At 35.8% G+C, this 17,141-nt stretch overlaps 1 protein-coding gene and 1 non-coding gene across 2 annotated transcripts; one reads left to right on the top strand and one right to left on the bottom strand.

Annotated features, from left to right (window-relative positions):
- Window positions 1-86: 86 nt before the first annotated feature.
- Otg1 (coiled-coil domain-containing protein 186) lies at window positions 87-3,844 on the bottom strand. The gene is made up of 11 exons (XM_011187845.3): window positions 3,130-3,844; window positions 2,858-3,070; window positions 2,678-2,797; window positions 2,555-2,618; window positions 2,343-2,497; window positions 2,138-2,280; window positions 1,891-2,071; window positions 1,269-1,508; window positions 906-1,205; window positions 493-849; window positions 87-430 (listed from the first exon to the last, which is right to left on the bottom strand). Exons 1-11 carry the CDS (start codon window positions 3,703-3,705, stop codon window positions 356-358), a joined length of 2,424 nt encoding a protein of 807 aa, XP_011186147.1. The 5' UTR covers window positions 3,706-3,844; the 3' UTR covers window positions 87-355.
- Window positions 1,612-1,684, top strand: Trnam-cau (transfer RNA methionine (anticodon CAU)). Its single transcript has one exon. It is a non-coding gene; the product is annotated as a tRNA-Met (tRNA).
- Window positions 3,845-17,141: the final 13,297 nt, after the last annotated feature.

Below are 17,141 nucleotides of genomic sequence, written 5' to 3'. Positions count from 1 at the left end.
ACGTCTGTTGGAACTTTAAGTAATTGAACTTAAAAGAATACATCGTAGACAAAATAGTTTCGTTAAAGTATTAAAAACGCCCAAATAACATTTTTTATTCATAAATATATTATCTTATTTATTCTCTTTGCACAACTTTGTTTGTTCATACATTCAACCAAAATGTCTCTTTTAGTAAGTATATAAAACTACCTTACAAAATGGAATGTTATTGAATTTGAACTATGTATATATGTATGTAGTTTTACAAAATGACTGCTTGAATTGTTCTAATTTATGCTAATACTAAACAGAATTTCATACATTTGTGGCTCTTGTATGTCGCAGTCTTCCTTATTTAAAACATAGGTCTGTGTCATTCTCTGGACTCCATAAGCCTGAGTTTTCGGGTTAGGTTATCCACTTCCAAACCTAATACATCTAAATTTTCCTGTAGAATACACCAAATTATATTTACAAAAATTCCAACTGATTCATTTCACATTTTCCTACCTTTAATGTTATATTTTTGAGCAAAGTGTCCTCTAGTACTGCCTGCAGTTTCTTATTTATTTCCAGTGACAATTCTAATGTCATACTCTTGGTGTCGCCCTTAATTCCATTGTATATAGCGGACATTACACCATTACCGTATTTAGCCAACTCGGACTTGTTTTGATCACTCCTTGTTGAGGTAAGTGCACCTGCTTGATCGCGCAGCATGTAATACTGCACTACTTTGGACTTTTTCTGAAGCTCTGCAACAAGAGAAAGCGTGTGATTTTCCAGGAAATCAATTTTCTCTGTTTGTCGTGCTGATGCTTGTTGTAGACGTAATATGCGATCAACTAAGTGTTTTTTGGAAGGACCCTAAAGACAAGAGTATAATTATTAAGAGAGGTAAGAACATTAATCCAGATATGTACCTGTAAATCTTGTTGTATGGTGGTGACGCTGCTGGCCATTGTTTCCGACTCGGATGTTTCGCTTGGCCGACGACTTGTGCTGGGCTGACTACTTTGACTGCTAGTACGGCTATGCGTGCGATGTTGCTTGGCGGGTAACATCGTACCATTTTCCTCAAACCCATTAGTTAATGGCACACTGGCTTCGCTACTACTAATAATACACTTACATTGTGTGCAATATTGGCGAGCAGGGGCATATTCTGAAGTTGATGAGTGTTCCATAGACTTTTTGTACTTTTGTAATTCACGTTGGAGTTCCTTTTTGCAAAAAAAAACAATGGTGATTTAAGGGAAACAAATATTTATTTTGAATGACTTTACCTTTACAACAGTCGCATGTTTATGCTTAGTTGCCTCGAAATCGCCTTCAACGTTTTCTAATTTACTTTTCGTAATTTCATAAAGCTTAGTTTTTTCTGAAAGATGCTTAGCTAACAATTGCCTTTCTTCTAATTTTTTCTCGACTTCATTTTTCAAATCCTCATGCAATTTTCTATACTTGTTATCATACTCTAATTTCTCTTTCCTTAAAATATCATTTTCTGCCCGCACGCCTTGAACCTGAAAAAAAAACTTTTTTAGTCTATTTCAATTATGTTCTAACCACAATTATACATATTAGCACATGTAGTAGAACAAAGCCAATTGACACACGGTTGATATAGCCTCGGTGGCGCAGTAGGCAGCGCGTAAGTCTCATAATCTTAAGGTCGTGAGTTCGAGCCTCACCCGGGGCATTAATTTTTACATTTTTTAAGTTAAATTACTTTTCAAAGTTTTGAATGTGTGAGTGTGTTTTACAGGAAAATTTTTAAAATTTTAAAAGTCAAGATATAACCATAAAAAATACAAAATTAAGAATCGAATAAATAAACTTATGCTACCTTGCCATATCACAAACATATTGAGAATGTATTCTAATGATAACTTTAAATTTACTCACCTCAGACTTTAGCAAACAAATCTCGTTTTGTAAGGCAACAATTGATTCACTAATTTCCTTATTAATACTCAACAGCTCCCTTTCGCGTTCATGCAACTGGGATAAATCCTGTTCGTTATCTTGCAACTTTTCATTCATTTCATCTGCCGACTTAGTGAGTGTGATAATTTTTTCTTCGTTTCTAGAAAATATAAGTTTCAAAATAAATGTATACATTTAATACACATACTGTATGACAAGGTCTTACAAAGTATTTTGCGTTTTCAGCACTTGAAGCTCATCCAATTGGCAACGTAATTTCGCAGTGTGCAACATTTCTTCGCTATAAGCATTTTGCAGTGAATTGTGTTCCTCTTGCAACTTTTCCAACGCAGTATAAAGTTCAGTTCTCTATATAGAAAAGGATATATCTCGTAAATTATTATTCTATAAATATATTATTAAAATGGTACCTCCAAAATCTCTTTGCTACATTGCTCTTGTAACGATTTAACTTCATCTTTGGACTTATTTAATTCTCTGTGCAATTGCTCAATTTGATCTGATTTACTTTTAATTTCATGTTTGAGTAAAATGGTATTAGCCTCATACTCCATTTTAAGATTTTCTAAAATTACAAAGTACAATTATAAATATTATTTCGGTGATTCGTATTTACACTTACCATTAGCCTTTTCTTCCAATTTATTGGGCGCATTCCGTTCTTCCTCAAGCTTTCTTTCTACAGCCTAAATATTAAAGAAATGTACAAGTTAATATAAATATTAAAATTATATTAATTACGCACCATTCGTTGCTCAATTTCAATATTTAATTTATTCGCGTGGTACTTAAGCTTCGATTCCAAATGAGAGTAATCCGTCTTTAGTTTCTCACACTCACGTTGATACTTGCGAACTTCGTTGCACTGCAGAAATAGATTATAAAATATATGATTTATGATTATTTTGTTTTAAAATTTTTAAACCTTTTCATCGATTATGTATGACATGCGCGACTTCTCTTCATTAACCGCTTGAAAGCGTATGGACACATTTTTCACTTCTTTTTTGGCGTCAGCAAGTTGTTTTTCAACCGCTTCTTTTTCCTTCTTGGCATCTAGTAATAGCTTTTCTTTCATAGCAAACTTAATTACCGTCGATTCCTTTTCCTTATTTGCGAGCTCTTTTTCTTTTCGAAACTATAATGAAGTAGAAAATATTTAAAATGTACAATATAACTTTGAAATATTATATTCACCGCATTTTTTTCCTTATCAAGTATTGCGTTCTCTCGTTGGTAGAGTGTGATCATATTATCTTTTTGCGCTAGTGCTGTTTGCAATTGTTCCAGTTGCTGCTCATAATTCAGCCGTTGTCGCTCAATTTGCGCTAAGCACTCAATATGTGATAAAGTGTCAACTTGCGACCTAGGTGTACATGGTGAGCTTGGAGTGCCTCCCGTGGAAGGTGGCGTTGAACTATTCGTTTCTGGCAGATTTTCGAAATTGACTACTTGTTTGTCGGTTGCTTCCAAAGCAACTTCAGCTTCCACAGAGAACATTTGTTCAGTTTTCTCATTTTCATTTGTAACAGCTGTTCCAACCAGTTGCTCTACTGGAATCGATTTTTGTGTCAGCACTGCATCAATTAGCTCTTGAACGGGGTGTTCGACCTTTGATATGGCCACGTCTTGTGCAACACTTTCAAACTGCAATTTTGATTGTATTTCCTCCACTTCAACCCTTGCGTTACTTTGGGTTCCTTGTTCAGTAATATTGTCTGCTTTATGCACTTCGGATACTACTGCATCCACTTTCTCGTCTGGCGTGTCCATTTTTACTTAATCGACGCCAAATGCATATTTTACAAATATTTGTTTATTTAATTATGTTTTTGCAAATTCCTCACTGATTTCTTTTCCATGTTTACGCGTCATGTATTCTCACAAGTGCTCCCAATCAATTTTTGCCAACCAGCAATGCATTTTGCATTACAAAGGCAGCACTTAAAATCATCTGTTTACATATAGTGATAGTACCAATTTGTTACAGTGACAATAATCGATTAATTAAATAACAGATCTGGAATAATAAGTGTCGATATCTACTTGAGAGATAGAATGGTACGAGAGGGTTCATGCGGTAAAGAATTTGTACCAAAGTTAACGAAAATCTTTGATATAAGTAAATTGTATAATGAAAAAAGTAAGGAAAGGCCAAGTTCGGGTGTAACCGAATATTTAATACTCTCGCAATTTTTAGATTGACCAATATATTCGACATAAAGTCCATAGAAAAACGAAAATCATCATATATTGTATATACGGTTAAGGTAATTCCTAAACCAATTTAACTGATTTTCACCACCAAAGTACACTATATCCAAAACTATATGCTCTTTAAATTTTGTTAAGATATCTCACATATTTACCGATATATGCGATATAAGCCCGCTGGAAGATTGATAATCCGAACATAAGATATATAGGAGCTAGGGAAGTTATCACCCGGTTTTAAACATTTTTAGTACAGAGACACGCTATGGATCACTATAGAGGCCTCTGAATAAAATTAAAATATCTGAGAGATTTATCGATATATGCGCTGAAAAATTACCCTTACGCACTGAGTTCTTCATGTTCGATATCCGGGGCATTTAAAAGTTACAGTCCGATTTCGAAAAATCTTCATTGGTTCCTAATGTATATACTATTATAAAGTGAAGCAATCAGATGAAATTCACAATTGAGTTATATGAGAAATAGGCGTAGTTGTGAACCCACTTCGCCCATTTTTCGCCGTGTTATCAGGGTGTCAAGAAAATATTATATATCGAATTTCATTGAAATCGGTCGACTAGTTTCTGAGATATGGTTTTTGACAGCGTGGTGGTGGTTTTGGCAACGCCACTCCCATTTTCCATTTTGTAAAAAAAATCTGAGTACAGCTTCTCTCTGTCATTTCTTTTGTAAAATTTAGTGTGTCAGGCGTTTTTCATTAGTGAGTTAACTCACTTTTAGTAATTTTCAACATCATTTTTGTATGGGAGGTGGGTGTGGTTATTTTACGATTTCAACTATGTATATTTTCTTTGTGTGATGGGGTAAGTAAGGGAAACGACTGCAGAAAGTTTGGTTTATAAAGCTTTATTGGTTTGCGATATATATACAAAAAACTATTTGAGGGGGATACGTCCACTCCCCAAAAACAAAAATTTCATCAAAATATGCCCCTCCTTCATGCGATCCTTTGTACCAAATTAGTTATGCCACTTTATGTGTTTTCATATTTTGTGGTTGTGGTAGTGGTAGTGGTTGTGGTTGTGGCCCGTTTTCAACAGCAACCCTCTCCCGGTACCAAGTTTCATCAAGATATCTTAATTTTTACTCAAGTTATCCGTTGCACAGACGGACGGACAGACAGACATCCTGATAATTTTGATATATATAATGCTATATCTAACTCATTTAGTTTTATGATTTACAAACAACCGTTATGTGAACAAAACTATAATACTCTCTTAGCAACTCTGTTGCAAGGGTATAAAAATAGTAAAGAAGGCATTTACTCAAAAATAAACAATGGCCGTGGCATTTCCTATTACTCTTTGACCTATTTGACCCAATTTCTTGAGTTACAATGGGCGAAACATCTACAACTACATCTTCCAATAGAACATAACTTTAACTTCTGTCAGCACCAATGAAAATATCCGGATAAACCTTGATAAGCATTTGCATATTAATTTATCGTCAACGATAAACTTTTCGGTGGTGGTGTTTTGCTACTGCCTGGTGATTTCCATTCACCGTAAAATTACCGGTTCAATAATGAGGCTACATTGACAGCTAAAAATTTGGATGTTTATGACATTAACGTCAAGCTGCAACAGTTGTCGTCAGGAGATCTAGTGTCCTTTAAATTAATCGACAGTGTTGATTAATGATTTTATTAAATTCGATTAAAGATTGGGTCACCTTTTAGTTTTCTGAATTCTTGATTATGCAACGGTTCACGTTTGTTCTTCAATAAAATCACCGGAAATATTATTGAAACAACAATTTTAATTTTAAGGATTAGAGAAAAATAGAGTCGAGTTCAATGATACCGTCAGAATATGTTAAGTGCTGAACACAAAGACGACGACACGACACGACGTAGCGACGGCTGATCACAAATGTCGCGTTGAAGCCAGCGTCTTGAACATTTTGAAGACGGCAGCGACATATCAAACAGCATTTTCATTGTTGCCGTACTAAAATCTTTCACTTCAATAAAATTTACATATTTAGTGTAAAGTAAAATTATTTACGCAAAAAATGTAAAAATTGACGATTTATTTGTTTTAAATAGTAGATTGTTATTGAATAATAATATATTGAACATTGAATAATTTTATATTTCACATCTTAGTGGCAGCTCTACAGCGGCCATTGTCGTCGGCAAAATTAGAAACATTTCTAATTTTGCGACATCGACAACTCCAAGCCTATTGTCGCGTAGTCGTGCTGTTGTGAAAAAATCTGTGCCCATAAGAACGCGTGTATTTTAATATTTGACAGATGTCGCTCGTCGCTTGTCGTCTTCTATGTGTTCAGCACATTACTCTTCAGAAGACTGCAGTTTCCAATTTGTTTAATGTTCTTTTGGATTTAAATTAGAGAAAGTGTGATTTTCTCATGGGTAAATACATATTTATGTGCATATATACAGTAATTTTCGTTCGATTGAACCACGTGATCGGACAAAAGAATATAACATGTGAAAGCACATCTAAATTTCCTCGCATAATTAAACCCGGTTAATTGTGTTTCCCGCTTACTTGGTTCAAAATATGTGTCATCAAAAATTATTTTGTTTTTATTTGTGAATTCTTTCTTTAATTTTTTATGTAAATTCATATAAACTGTTTCTGTAACAGAAATTCTGTTACTTGCATTTTTTCGTTTTAATATTTAAATATTTGAAAAACTTTAAATCCATATATTTATGCATTTTCCGTTAATTCACCAGGTTATCCAATAAATTGTAATTCCTGTAATTGAACAAACTGTTCATTTAAACAGGATTTTTTAATTGAACGAATTGTTCATCTGTTATCATTGTATCTGTTAATTGATTCCCCGTGTTGAACGTGAATTTTGTTGTGCAATTAAGCGAAAAGCACTATTGTATCCTCACGTGTGGGAAAACCTTTGAATCTATTTGTAGACAGGTTAACCAAGAATATTTTTCACCGATTAGAGCCAAGTTAATAAGAGTTTAATTGATTTTCTAATTCAAAATATTAAATATTATTGTTAAAAATAAATTATTATCTGACCTACCTACCTCATTTAGAAAATGAAATGTTCAATTACTTTATAATGATTAATTCTTACAAACTTGACTACACGGTGATTTGTGCCTAATACTCTTATCAACTCTACCAAATTTTTTATTTAATTTTCATGAAATCAAGTAAAAATTTAAACCGGTTATAACGCTTTTGTCTATATTTTTAAATAATTAGTGACTTCCTAAATAATTTCCCTATTTCATATGGTTAACGAGAATATATGTAGATCAACGTATACCCTATCGACCGCAACGCGTCACTAGTCACTAGTATTAATATATAAATGAACTTGTAAAGTATTAGTTGACAGCTTATGAATTCAGGTTTCAGGTTCAAGTTTTTATACGTAATTGATGTTGATTAAAGTTAAATTTCTCATGATTTTTAACACGTATCATCCTTGCCTCCTTCTCTGTAAATGATCTTTAAGATGCGTCCAAAGTCATATGGCTCTTTTGGAAGCGGCATTATGTATCTTTCCCATATCTTATCTCGATCTATTGGTCTTCATAGTAATGATTTTTTTAGCTGCATAAAATTTTTCTCCCTTAATTCTTTAGAAATGTTGCCTGGTTGCCAGACTTCGGTCGGACAAAAATACAGGTCTGTTTCGGTTATGTAGCATAAACCGGTTCCCATATTATAGTAATGATTCTCCATACCCCCATTGGAGGGGAAGTAAAAGTCTTGTTGTCATCGAGGTCTTTTACCGGGAGGCTCAGGAAACGAGCTGTTTGGCGGGTATAAAAGGTTTCAGTAGTAGTACAATAAACACATCCTATATAACACAGATGGATTAAAAGCATTTTGATGATATTGTTCTGGCAATTACGCCATGAACCTCTTATCCACTGAACGCAGGTGACGCCTGACGCCTGACGCCTTTTAGGTAAAATATCTTTCAGCTGTTCCATGCCAATTAACCAGAGTTCACTCATACCAGAGTAGAGGTTTCAAATAGTTAGAGGAGCTACTCATTTAGTCCCCACCTGATAATTTACGAGTCGTGAATGTGGGCTCGTCTATTACTTTTAAAGATTGTGGTAACTTCAAGAAACAGTCGAACCCACAAAAATTAATATCTTAAATATAAACATTGCATTTTTTTATTCATAAGTGAGAACACTGAGATGTGCGCACATTATAGCACCTGTCAGCAAACCGCCTCAGTCGAAGCAACCGCGTTATTTTGATTTTCCATTTGTTGTCATATCTCTTTTTGTGTACGCCATTGCGCCAACAGTAAAATCACCACAGACCGCATGAGTTAAACGAAGCAGATTAGGCGCAGAGCCGTGGAGGCGGTCCGAGGGGTGGAGTGCCGCGAGAAAGCAATAAGACAAAAATATAATTTACAAAGTGTGTTGGCATGTACATATGTATGAGAAAAGTTCAATGGCCACGTTCGAATGAAACGCAGAAATATTTTCCTACCAACTTACCCACCCCCATCGCCCGTCTTGCAGGTCCTTGCGTTTCCGCTTTTTGAAGAAGTTTGCGGTCTTTGCTTTAAATTGTCCGTGCTTTCGGCGTTGTTGTTTTTCTTGTTTGAGTGCTTCTAGGTGGGATACATGTGTGAATGTACATATGTATACTTAAGTAAATTATTTTTCTTCTGTCTAGAAGCGTTCTAATTGACATTAGGGGTGTCATTTTATTAACTCGTGCTGACATCAATTTAATAATGTTACCCTAGTTTTTCACGCTTTATACCAGCATATACAAACTTACAACCTTCTAACGGTTGATTTATAGGTGGAAAATAAATATTGAGTCGGAGACGCCCAACTTACTCATTTGTCAAATATATTGGTCTAATTTCTTTGAAAATGGAACTTTAACCATTGTGGAATATAATTCGTCTCAATCGGCTAAAAGGGGTACTTGTAGGGGTTATATTCTACGGTATTAGTCCTGATTTCCTGCAGTAAATACTCAGAAATAAATGGCCTATGATGAGTTCCATTTTATCTAAAAAATTTTTTTTGGATCTGTCCACGTTTGTGAAAGACTTGTGATAAACTTAGAATTTCATCGTGGAAGTCATAACGTAAATCCAGGATATATATATGAATTAATACAATCTGTTCAAAATTATTTAACAGGAACATAATGTAATAATTTGTGTACTTTCTGAAGCTGACTTCGCTTGGCACACCCTAATGGAAGAATATACTGTATTATATGTGTATATGTATGTATTGTCGACTGTATGTAGACCATAATTTTTTCTCATTTTAGAATTAGTTTCCTATATTGACAGCGCTTTACAAATCGCCTTCTGTTCTCCATCCGAGTGGAAGACTGATTGCCACCAAAAATGACGAATGACTTACTGATCATTGCTCGGTGCTTGGTGATCCGTAATATTCTCGAAGTTGTGCACTTGTTTCGTGAATGGCACTTGTCCATTTAGTTGGCAGGCGCTTTGAACACAAATGAGATTGTAGAAAATAAAACAATAATGGAATTAGGTTAAAAAAAATGGAAAAGCAGAAGTTATTCAATGTTCTGTCGAAAGCCCCCTCTTTAGGCATTGTGTTTTGGCTTTTAGTCCCTCGGTTATTAAATGGCTGAGGTGACGGCAATCGCGCGTCATATGTAGTTTCTATTGTGCACTCTCTATTAGTCACTCTTGACGAACGGCATAGAGTCTGGAACACACCCTACGGAAGATGCAGGCCTTCCGTTGTTTGGTTTTTATCACTTGTATGCCGCTTGAAAGACTACTTGTTAAAAATAGACGTTTATGGTGTTATTTTCTTTGAAATGATCTGAGAAAAATCACCACCATATCCGTTCAAGCTCACAAATGGATCGACTAAAAAATTTACACTTGGACTCTAGTGCATTTAAGTTTCTAGGTACACATACATACAAACCAAGATGTGTTTCTCTATATTCATATGAATGTGGGTGCATAGCCAATTTGCCACAAGTCAAAGGAAGTTGGAAATGAAGACACATGACGAATGATTTGTACTTTTATGAAAACATAAAAACACATGTATGTATGTATCTCAATGTTTGTATACAATCTCGTAGCAGGCACTTGTTTCTCAAAAGTCGTTTGTACTACCCGTTAACCACTGCAACGCCGGTTTCCTTTTTTATCTGCCAATTGAGAAAAATTTCTGTCGGCAATTGTAAATAAAATTCAGGTGCAACGACACCGCAGTCCAGACAAGCAACCGAAGCTTGTTTTCAAGTGCGTAGTGTGAAAATTTTCCAAACAAAAATTGTTTTGAACAAACTGATTTATACAATTATGGATGTTTATATACTCGTATGCACATACGCATTAAAGAGCCACATAGCTATAACAAAGGTGATTGCACCAACAAATTTTCAGAAATGTTTGGTTACCTTCAGTTTGCATGCAACGAGCGTTGTGTGAAATGTCAGTGGTGTTGACGATACAAGGATTTCTAAATCAAATATTAGTTTTTGAATCAGAGTAATGCCACACTCTTAAGAAAAATCGCCCAATAAGTGATTATTTTTAACCAAATTCGGAGCTTGCTATTCTCATTATTGACTTACCATGCTTAATTTTCTATTTTTAATCAATTACTTGAGTTGTATAAAAGAGATGTTAGAAAAAGCGTAACCTTCATGCTTAACCTATTTAATATTTGAGAATCTTCTTTCAAAAATAATCATATTATAGATAATATGGACTTTCTAACATATATGCATATGTATATGTTGTGGTGATGTATTAGGTCTAGTAAAAATAAATCCATTATTTCTTCAATATATGGGTTCTGTAATCTGTATCTCGCGTTGTATAAGTGGGATCTGGTTACGGGACTTATCAGAAAGTTTTGCCACTGCTTGATGTAGTGCTTTGTCGTCGAAGATCCTGATGTCCATCAGCGAAAATAAATGACTGCACATTTCGCAGTTTTTCGTCGACAAAGGCGAAAACTCTATACATTGCCAGAAACCTTTTCGAACTATTTGAATAATGCTGGTTTCTGGAGTTAAATCAAACATCTTCATGGACCGTATTTCCATCTGCAAATCACTGCCGAATCGCAACAAAATCTATACATTTCTGAAACGGATGATTACTGGTGTGTGGTGAAAAGTTGCTCACAATGTCAATGTCAAGCAAAAACGGTTGTGGTGGAATCGCTGTGAGCCGACGTAAACGGTGACCAAGTAAGAATTGACGGTCAGAAATGTTTTGTTATGTGTTTGGTGGGTTTGGCAGGGTATCATCTACTATATGCAGTTAATCTGCGGTCAAACTCGTAATTCGTCAACCATTGTACTGTCTGAAAGAACCAATTGCCAATAGAATAGGAGTTGTGTTCCATCAGGACAAGGCTATGCAACACACAACGTTAGTGACTCGCCAGAAACTCTGGGAGATCCTTATGCATCCTCTTTAGAGTTCGGACTTGACAACAGGTGTATACTACCTGTTTTTGTCTATGGCGAATGAGTTCGCTGGTGAAAAATTCACCTGATGGGAATCATGTGGGGGCATCTGTCCTAGTTTTTTCCTAATATAAGCAATGATTTCATTGAAAGTGTCATTATTTAATTAGCCTTAAAATGTCAACAAGAACGGTGCATAATTGATCTACATAAATCCGATCATTCTAACTATGATAAATACAAATCATCTATTTGATGCAAAATATGTTAATTTTTACTAGACCCATGATACATCATCATAATTGGAAATATTCTTCTTCCTAATATGCACTGTAACCAACTAAGCGACGAAGTTCATTGTAGAACACCCGATAGGCTTTTCTTCTCTAGTTGGGACAACCTAGGATACCACTTTACTTCCCAAAGTAGGTACTATATCTCCGTTCTTCGGATGCTCTTCTTTTTCCTCTGCATACATTTCCCCAGGTCTCAGGGTTAACAGCCGTTGCACCATTTGTTGACGAAATTAATGTCGCTGTTCATAATAAGATTAATTGAAGGAGTTCGTATTTAGGATGCCTAAGAATTTGTCCTAGGGAGGCTACTTTTGTTTCTTTTATAGTCTTCAGCAACCCTCTGTTGCGGTTCACTCTTCATAAAACTTCACTGTTAGTGCCTCTATCTGTCCATTGAATTTTTGGGATTCTTCTAAGAAGTCATAGCTCGAAAGGGCCTAGCTTATTGATATCTACGATTTTCAGAGTCCATTTTCGTTTTCATGGCATAGAGAAGCACTGATCAAACGTAGTATGTACACAAAAATTGATTTTGATCGTGATGTTGAGGTCATGGTAATATGTTTTTATATTTGAGAAAAATGGATTGCACAAATTAAATTCGACATTTTGTTTCTTTGGGTCAATCCGAATTTTCATTGATCTGACAACCAAGGTACTTGCAATTTTTTTGGTTTGATAGGGTGAAAATAGTATGATATCGTGGTATCTGATGTCATAAACATGTCATTGTCAATCAATCAGATAATGCAGATTTTTAGGCTGGAATAATCACATTATTTTACGATTTTGAACACGTATGTATAGATTGGGGTTTCTTTCAGAACTAAATTTTAATTTATTTACTAATTACTTAGAATTTTCTTGTATTGTCCCACTTGAAATATGTTAGATGAGGTGGTCCACAAAAATCGTATTTAGAGTGCTTGTGCTTTCGAATGTTTTCAAACTAAACTATTTTTTTCCTTTTTTGTGTTGTAGTTTTTAAATAAAAAACAGTGTAATTAATTTTTTAAAGACCTAACTTTACTGCTAATTCCGACTGTCCGAAGTGAAGTCTTAGCGATGACATTCATAACTTGCACACACAAGTTCACACAAGCACTTGGGTGCAATAAGCGCTTTTAAATAAATCAAAAATTAAATATTTTTACGATGTAATTATCTGTTGGCAAGTGCGGTGATTTTAACGGCTCTGCATTTATTTTCATCCAATTTGCGTATGACCTGTATACATTTGGCGGAATTGGCTGCTAAAAATTTGTGGCATTGCACTCGCGGCGCAGCCCATACGGCAAATAGGCGAAAGCACGCACACATCGGCACGAATTGGCATATAAATGTCATAAAGCGCACACACACATGCACGCGTGGAGCGCAGCGGGGTGAACTGATTTTGATCATTGAACTAAATATTGTAAATAAATCGAGAAATAATGTAAATGCACGACAGGCAACTGTAACTGTACATTAACATATACATATATATTTGTACAATATATTATACAAGTGTGTGTGTATGTGTGTGTGCTGGCATTCGTGATTGTAATTTGTGAACGGCGGCAAAAGAGTGTAGATATACCTACGCAAAGTTGTTCATGAAATTATGAATCCGAAAATAAAAACGCAATGCACCCCCACCACCGTCGGAGCAACAAGAACGCCACTGCCACCAGTAAGATTGCCATCAGCACCAACGCCGCCACCACCACCACCACCACTAGTTGCTGCCACCGCGAATGCGACGTGTCACTGTACGCTGGTTGGGGTGCAGTGGCATTGCAGTGGCAGCCAAGAAGATACAACACAACAACAACAGCAAAAACATCAAGTGTGGCTGTTGCCAGCGATTAATGCACCTACACCAATGTGTGTGTGCGCACAACATAAACGAAGGTTGCTTCAAAGCCGAGGCGTCGCGTCTTATTGCCCTCCGCATGTGATGCATCGCTGTTGTTGTTGCAATGCATAGGAAGCCAGGACGAAAATAGATTTATTACCGGCAACATTTGCTGTGTGGCAGTGAATGGCTATGCGCCAACAACAGCAAACAGCAACAACCCCAAACGGAGAGAGCGCAGTGCATTTCAGGCTGACGTTCAGCGGTCGTGCAGTGGCCGCTGCCGCTGGAGCTGCATTCCAGTGCAGTATTGCACCATTTGGCTGCGCACCGCACAGTTCAGCCGACGCGGTGAGTGTCTGCAGTTTGCCCAATGCAGCAGCAGCTCAACAGATGCCAATGGCTATTTTTAAGCGAAACGCAGACAAACTCAACGGAGGGCACCAACACAAGCACACGCACACATATACATTCATTCGCTTTCTGATTCCAATACTAATACACGACTCCAGCCACTGCAGCGCCGTCCGCCTCTCCCTGCCTTTGACAGCCACGAGCACGCGTGCTCAATGACCGCCCCTGACATCACGTTCAACACTATTTTCGCCTTTTTGCAATTCGCTTTCGCTGTAAAATTTATTAATGATTTGCAATTAAAAAAATGTTCCACAACAAGCATGTGGTGCGTTGCGAGTCGCGCGGTACGGTGTGTTAAAGGTGGGTCCAGCGCGGAAACGGAAGTGGTTGTTGGTGTTGGAGCGCTGGTGCGTTGGCATCGCAAATACGCCGTCTAAATACTTGTGGCACATGTGTCACGCATGCCTGTTCGTCAGACGCCAGTTGGCAGCCACCAGCCATCAGCCATCCAACGATCCAACAACCCAACCATCCGCCGAAGACCACAACGCAATAAATTTTGCCATCAACATGGAAGTCGCATTGTGCCACATCACTGTTCACCGCCTTACTTTCTTTGTTCCACGCACATAGAGTCTGCAGTTGTTGTTTATTGTACGCATTTCATGTCCAATGATGTGCCTAGAGAGGCTGTGAAATGCTTTGACCTTTCTTTTAAATTGCATTTGCTTGTCTTCTGCGTTGTTGGCATTTAAAGTACCATTTAAAGACGGTTTCTCTTATTTGCCGCACAAAGAAAGGATGTCGAGCGTGCCGTAGTGCGTCTAGTCTACTTGTAATCGGGTATGTGTGTCTCGACTAGTGGGCGATTAATTTCCAATTCCATACACCTCACTTTTATTGCTGTGACTGTCGCGAATGCGCACACAATGAAATATTCTCTGAAATATTAATTTGACTTTTGAATTAAGCTGTATCCAATTTAGCACTTCAATCACTTAAATGTTCTGCCAATCCAATGTATTCTGCAGACCTCAAAAATCATACCGGGGCTTTCAAATCTTGTTTGTGTAAAAAATACCGAAAGAATTTTCCAAAATTTTCCATTTCTATTCTATTTTCACCTATTTTTCAGATTTTTCTCTTCTGAAATATATTCAAAGCCATAGGCATATTTAATTCAATTCCATAGACTGAAAAGTCGTTGACTTAACTATGAAAGGACATTCATTTCATAAGCAAATTGAAGTCACTCAACAAAATTGTATGCATTTTTTGAGATGACTGCGCTTGTTTTCCGACCAATCACAATACTAAAATCATTTTCTTCGATTTTAAGCAGTGTTGAGACTGACATTATTGAAGATAAGAATAGTACTCTAAGTCTAGGTGAGAGCTTTTTCGTTTGTGGCAATATATTAGACAAAATACATTTCAGTCTGTGTAGTAGAAATTTTAAAAATTTGATCTTTGAGATCTTTTTAAGGGAATATAGAAATATCAATAAGAAAGGACACTATTTCTTCTGAGAACAACAATTTTCACGACTCGTAAACTAAATTTCAAACATAAATGCTATCAATGGCAGTCTACATCAAAATTTTGGAAATATCTTTCTCTTATTTTCTTGAATCTCAAAAATAATAGCAGTAAGACTTTATGTTTGTATTCGAACTTCTTGCTGGATTATGGTCTGATTTTTTTTGGCTTTGATATTATAAAATGCAAAACTGCAGAACAACTTTAACAATACGAAAAATCTCGTGCCTAAAGTTGACTAATATAGCGCTGGAAAGAGAGAGAGAAAATCAATTTTTAAGTAAGTGGAATGTTTTATAGCCTTTCGCACAGCCAAATTAAGTTAAAACATTAAGATTATAATGAGAAACCAGTTTTTGCCTTTCGCACAACAATGCGCAGGGCTACATTCCAATTTCAACTCGATTTGTATTCGATTAAAAATTTATATGGTAAAATATGGTTTTTCTTTTGTATGGTAAATCGTTTGATTTATTTAAATTTTAAATATTAAATTCATAATTATTTAATAAAAGTTATCCTGAATTGGTAAAAAAAAATATTTCAGTATGTTCTTAGGCTTTCAATTATTTGCTTTTCCTACATTTTATGAACTTATGTATATAAACCTTGCACATTCTGTTTTCGATTAAATTTTATATAGTAATTTGTCTCTGCAATTAGTAGATTTGTCAACAGCAACAGGTGCTCCCGCTTAATGCCATCGATTTATATCTTCCTTATTCTGCACGAATATTGCATAATTTGCATACATACTTACATACATACATTTCCGAGTTTGCAAGTGTGTGTATGCACTTTTTGACAAATCTTTCAAAATCTATTAGAAAAAAAATACAAAAATATATGCATTTATTTTTGTCCGCAAGCATTGCCAAAACTTTGTTCTATTTTGCCTTTCTTTAGATTATTTCTTTGTTCAATAAGTACATGCACACTTACGCACATACTTGCATATATATCCGTACATATATACATCCATATATATGCATATATGTGCGTCAATGGCAAGAACAAGAACAAGAAAAATTTGAAATGAGCCCATGAAACTCGTACAGATCGCCTTATTGATTAACCAAAGCAAACTAAGCTCCTAAACCAAATATTTATTTATTTATAGAACAAAGTGTGGAAAATTAATAGTACTCACATACATATATACAAGCATGTCTTTCGCACCTGACAAATAGTGACATAAAGTTCATTATACCATACTGGCAGAAAGCTCAGACTCTCACGTCTCTATATGAGTGGCACACACCTGTGATCAAATTGTTAGAAGCGTTTGTGTATAATGTCTACAGGGTGGTTCGTCGATTTTGTTTTGAAAATTTTGGGGAAATTTCGTCTCAAAATTTGGTGACTATTCAAATCCATCTTAGGATCTCCAATCCTTGGTGACAGTAATAAAATTGGCAGTAGCTTCATCTCACTTGAAACAAGCTGTAAAAAATTCCTGTTTTGAAATTCAACATCCCACTTCCTAAACCAACGCTTATTTGGAGTCCAAGC

Source organism: Zeugodacus cucurbitae, chromosome 4 (genome assembly GCF_028554725.1).
Source record: "Zeugodacus cucurbitae isolate PBARC_wt_2022May chromosome 4, idZeuCucr1.2, whole genome shotgun sequence".
NCBI lineage: Eukaryota > Metazoa > Arthropoda > Insecta > Diptera > Tephritidae > Zeugodacus > Zeugodacus cucurbitae.
This window is presented reverse-complemented; position numbering and strand designations above follow the sequence as displayed.

Coding starts and splice junctions, on each gene's coding strand:
- Otg1 (XM_011187845.3), bottom strand. CDS start 3,705: ATGGACACGCCAGACGAGAAAGTGGATGCAGTAGTATCCGAAGTGCAT. Junction 2,281..2,342: donor GTAGCAAAGAGATTTTGGAG/GTACCATTTTAA, acceptor TTTTCTATATAG/AGAACTGAACTTTATACTGC. Junction 850..905: donor CCATACAACAAGATTTACAG/GTACATATCTGG, acceptor TCTTGTCTTTAG/GGTCCTTCCAAAAAACACTT.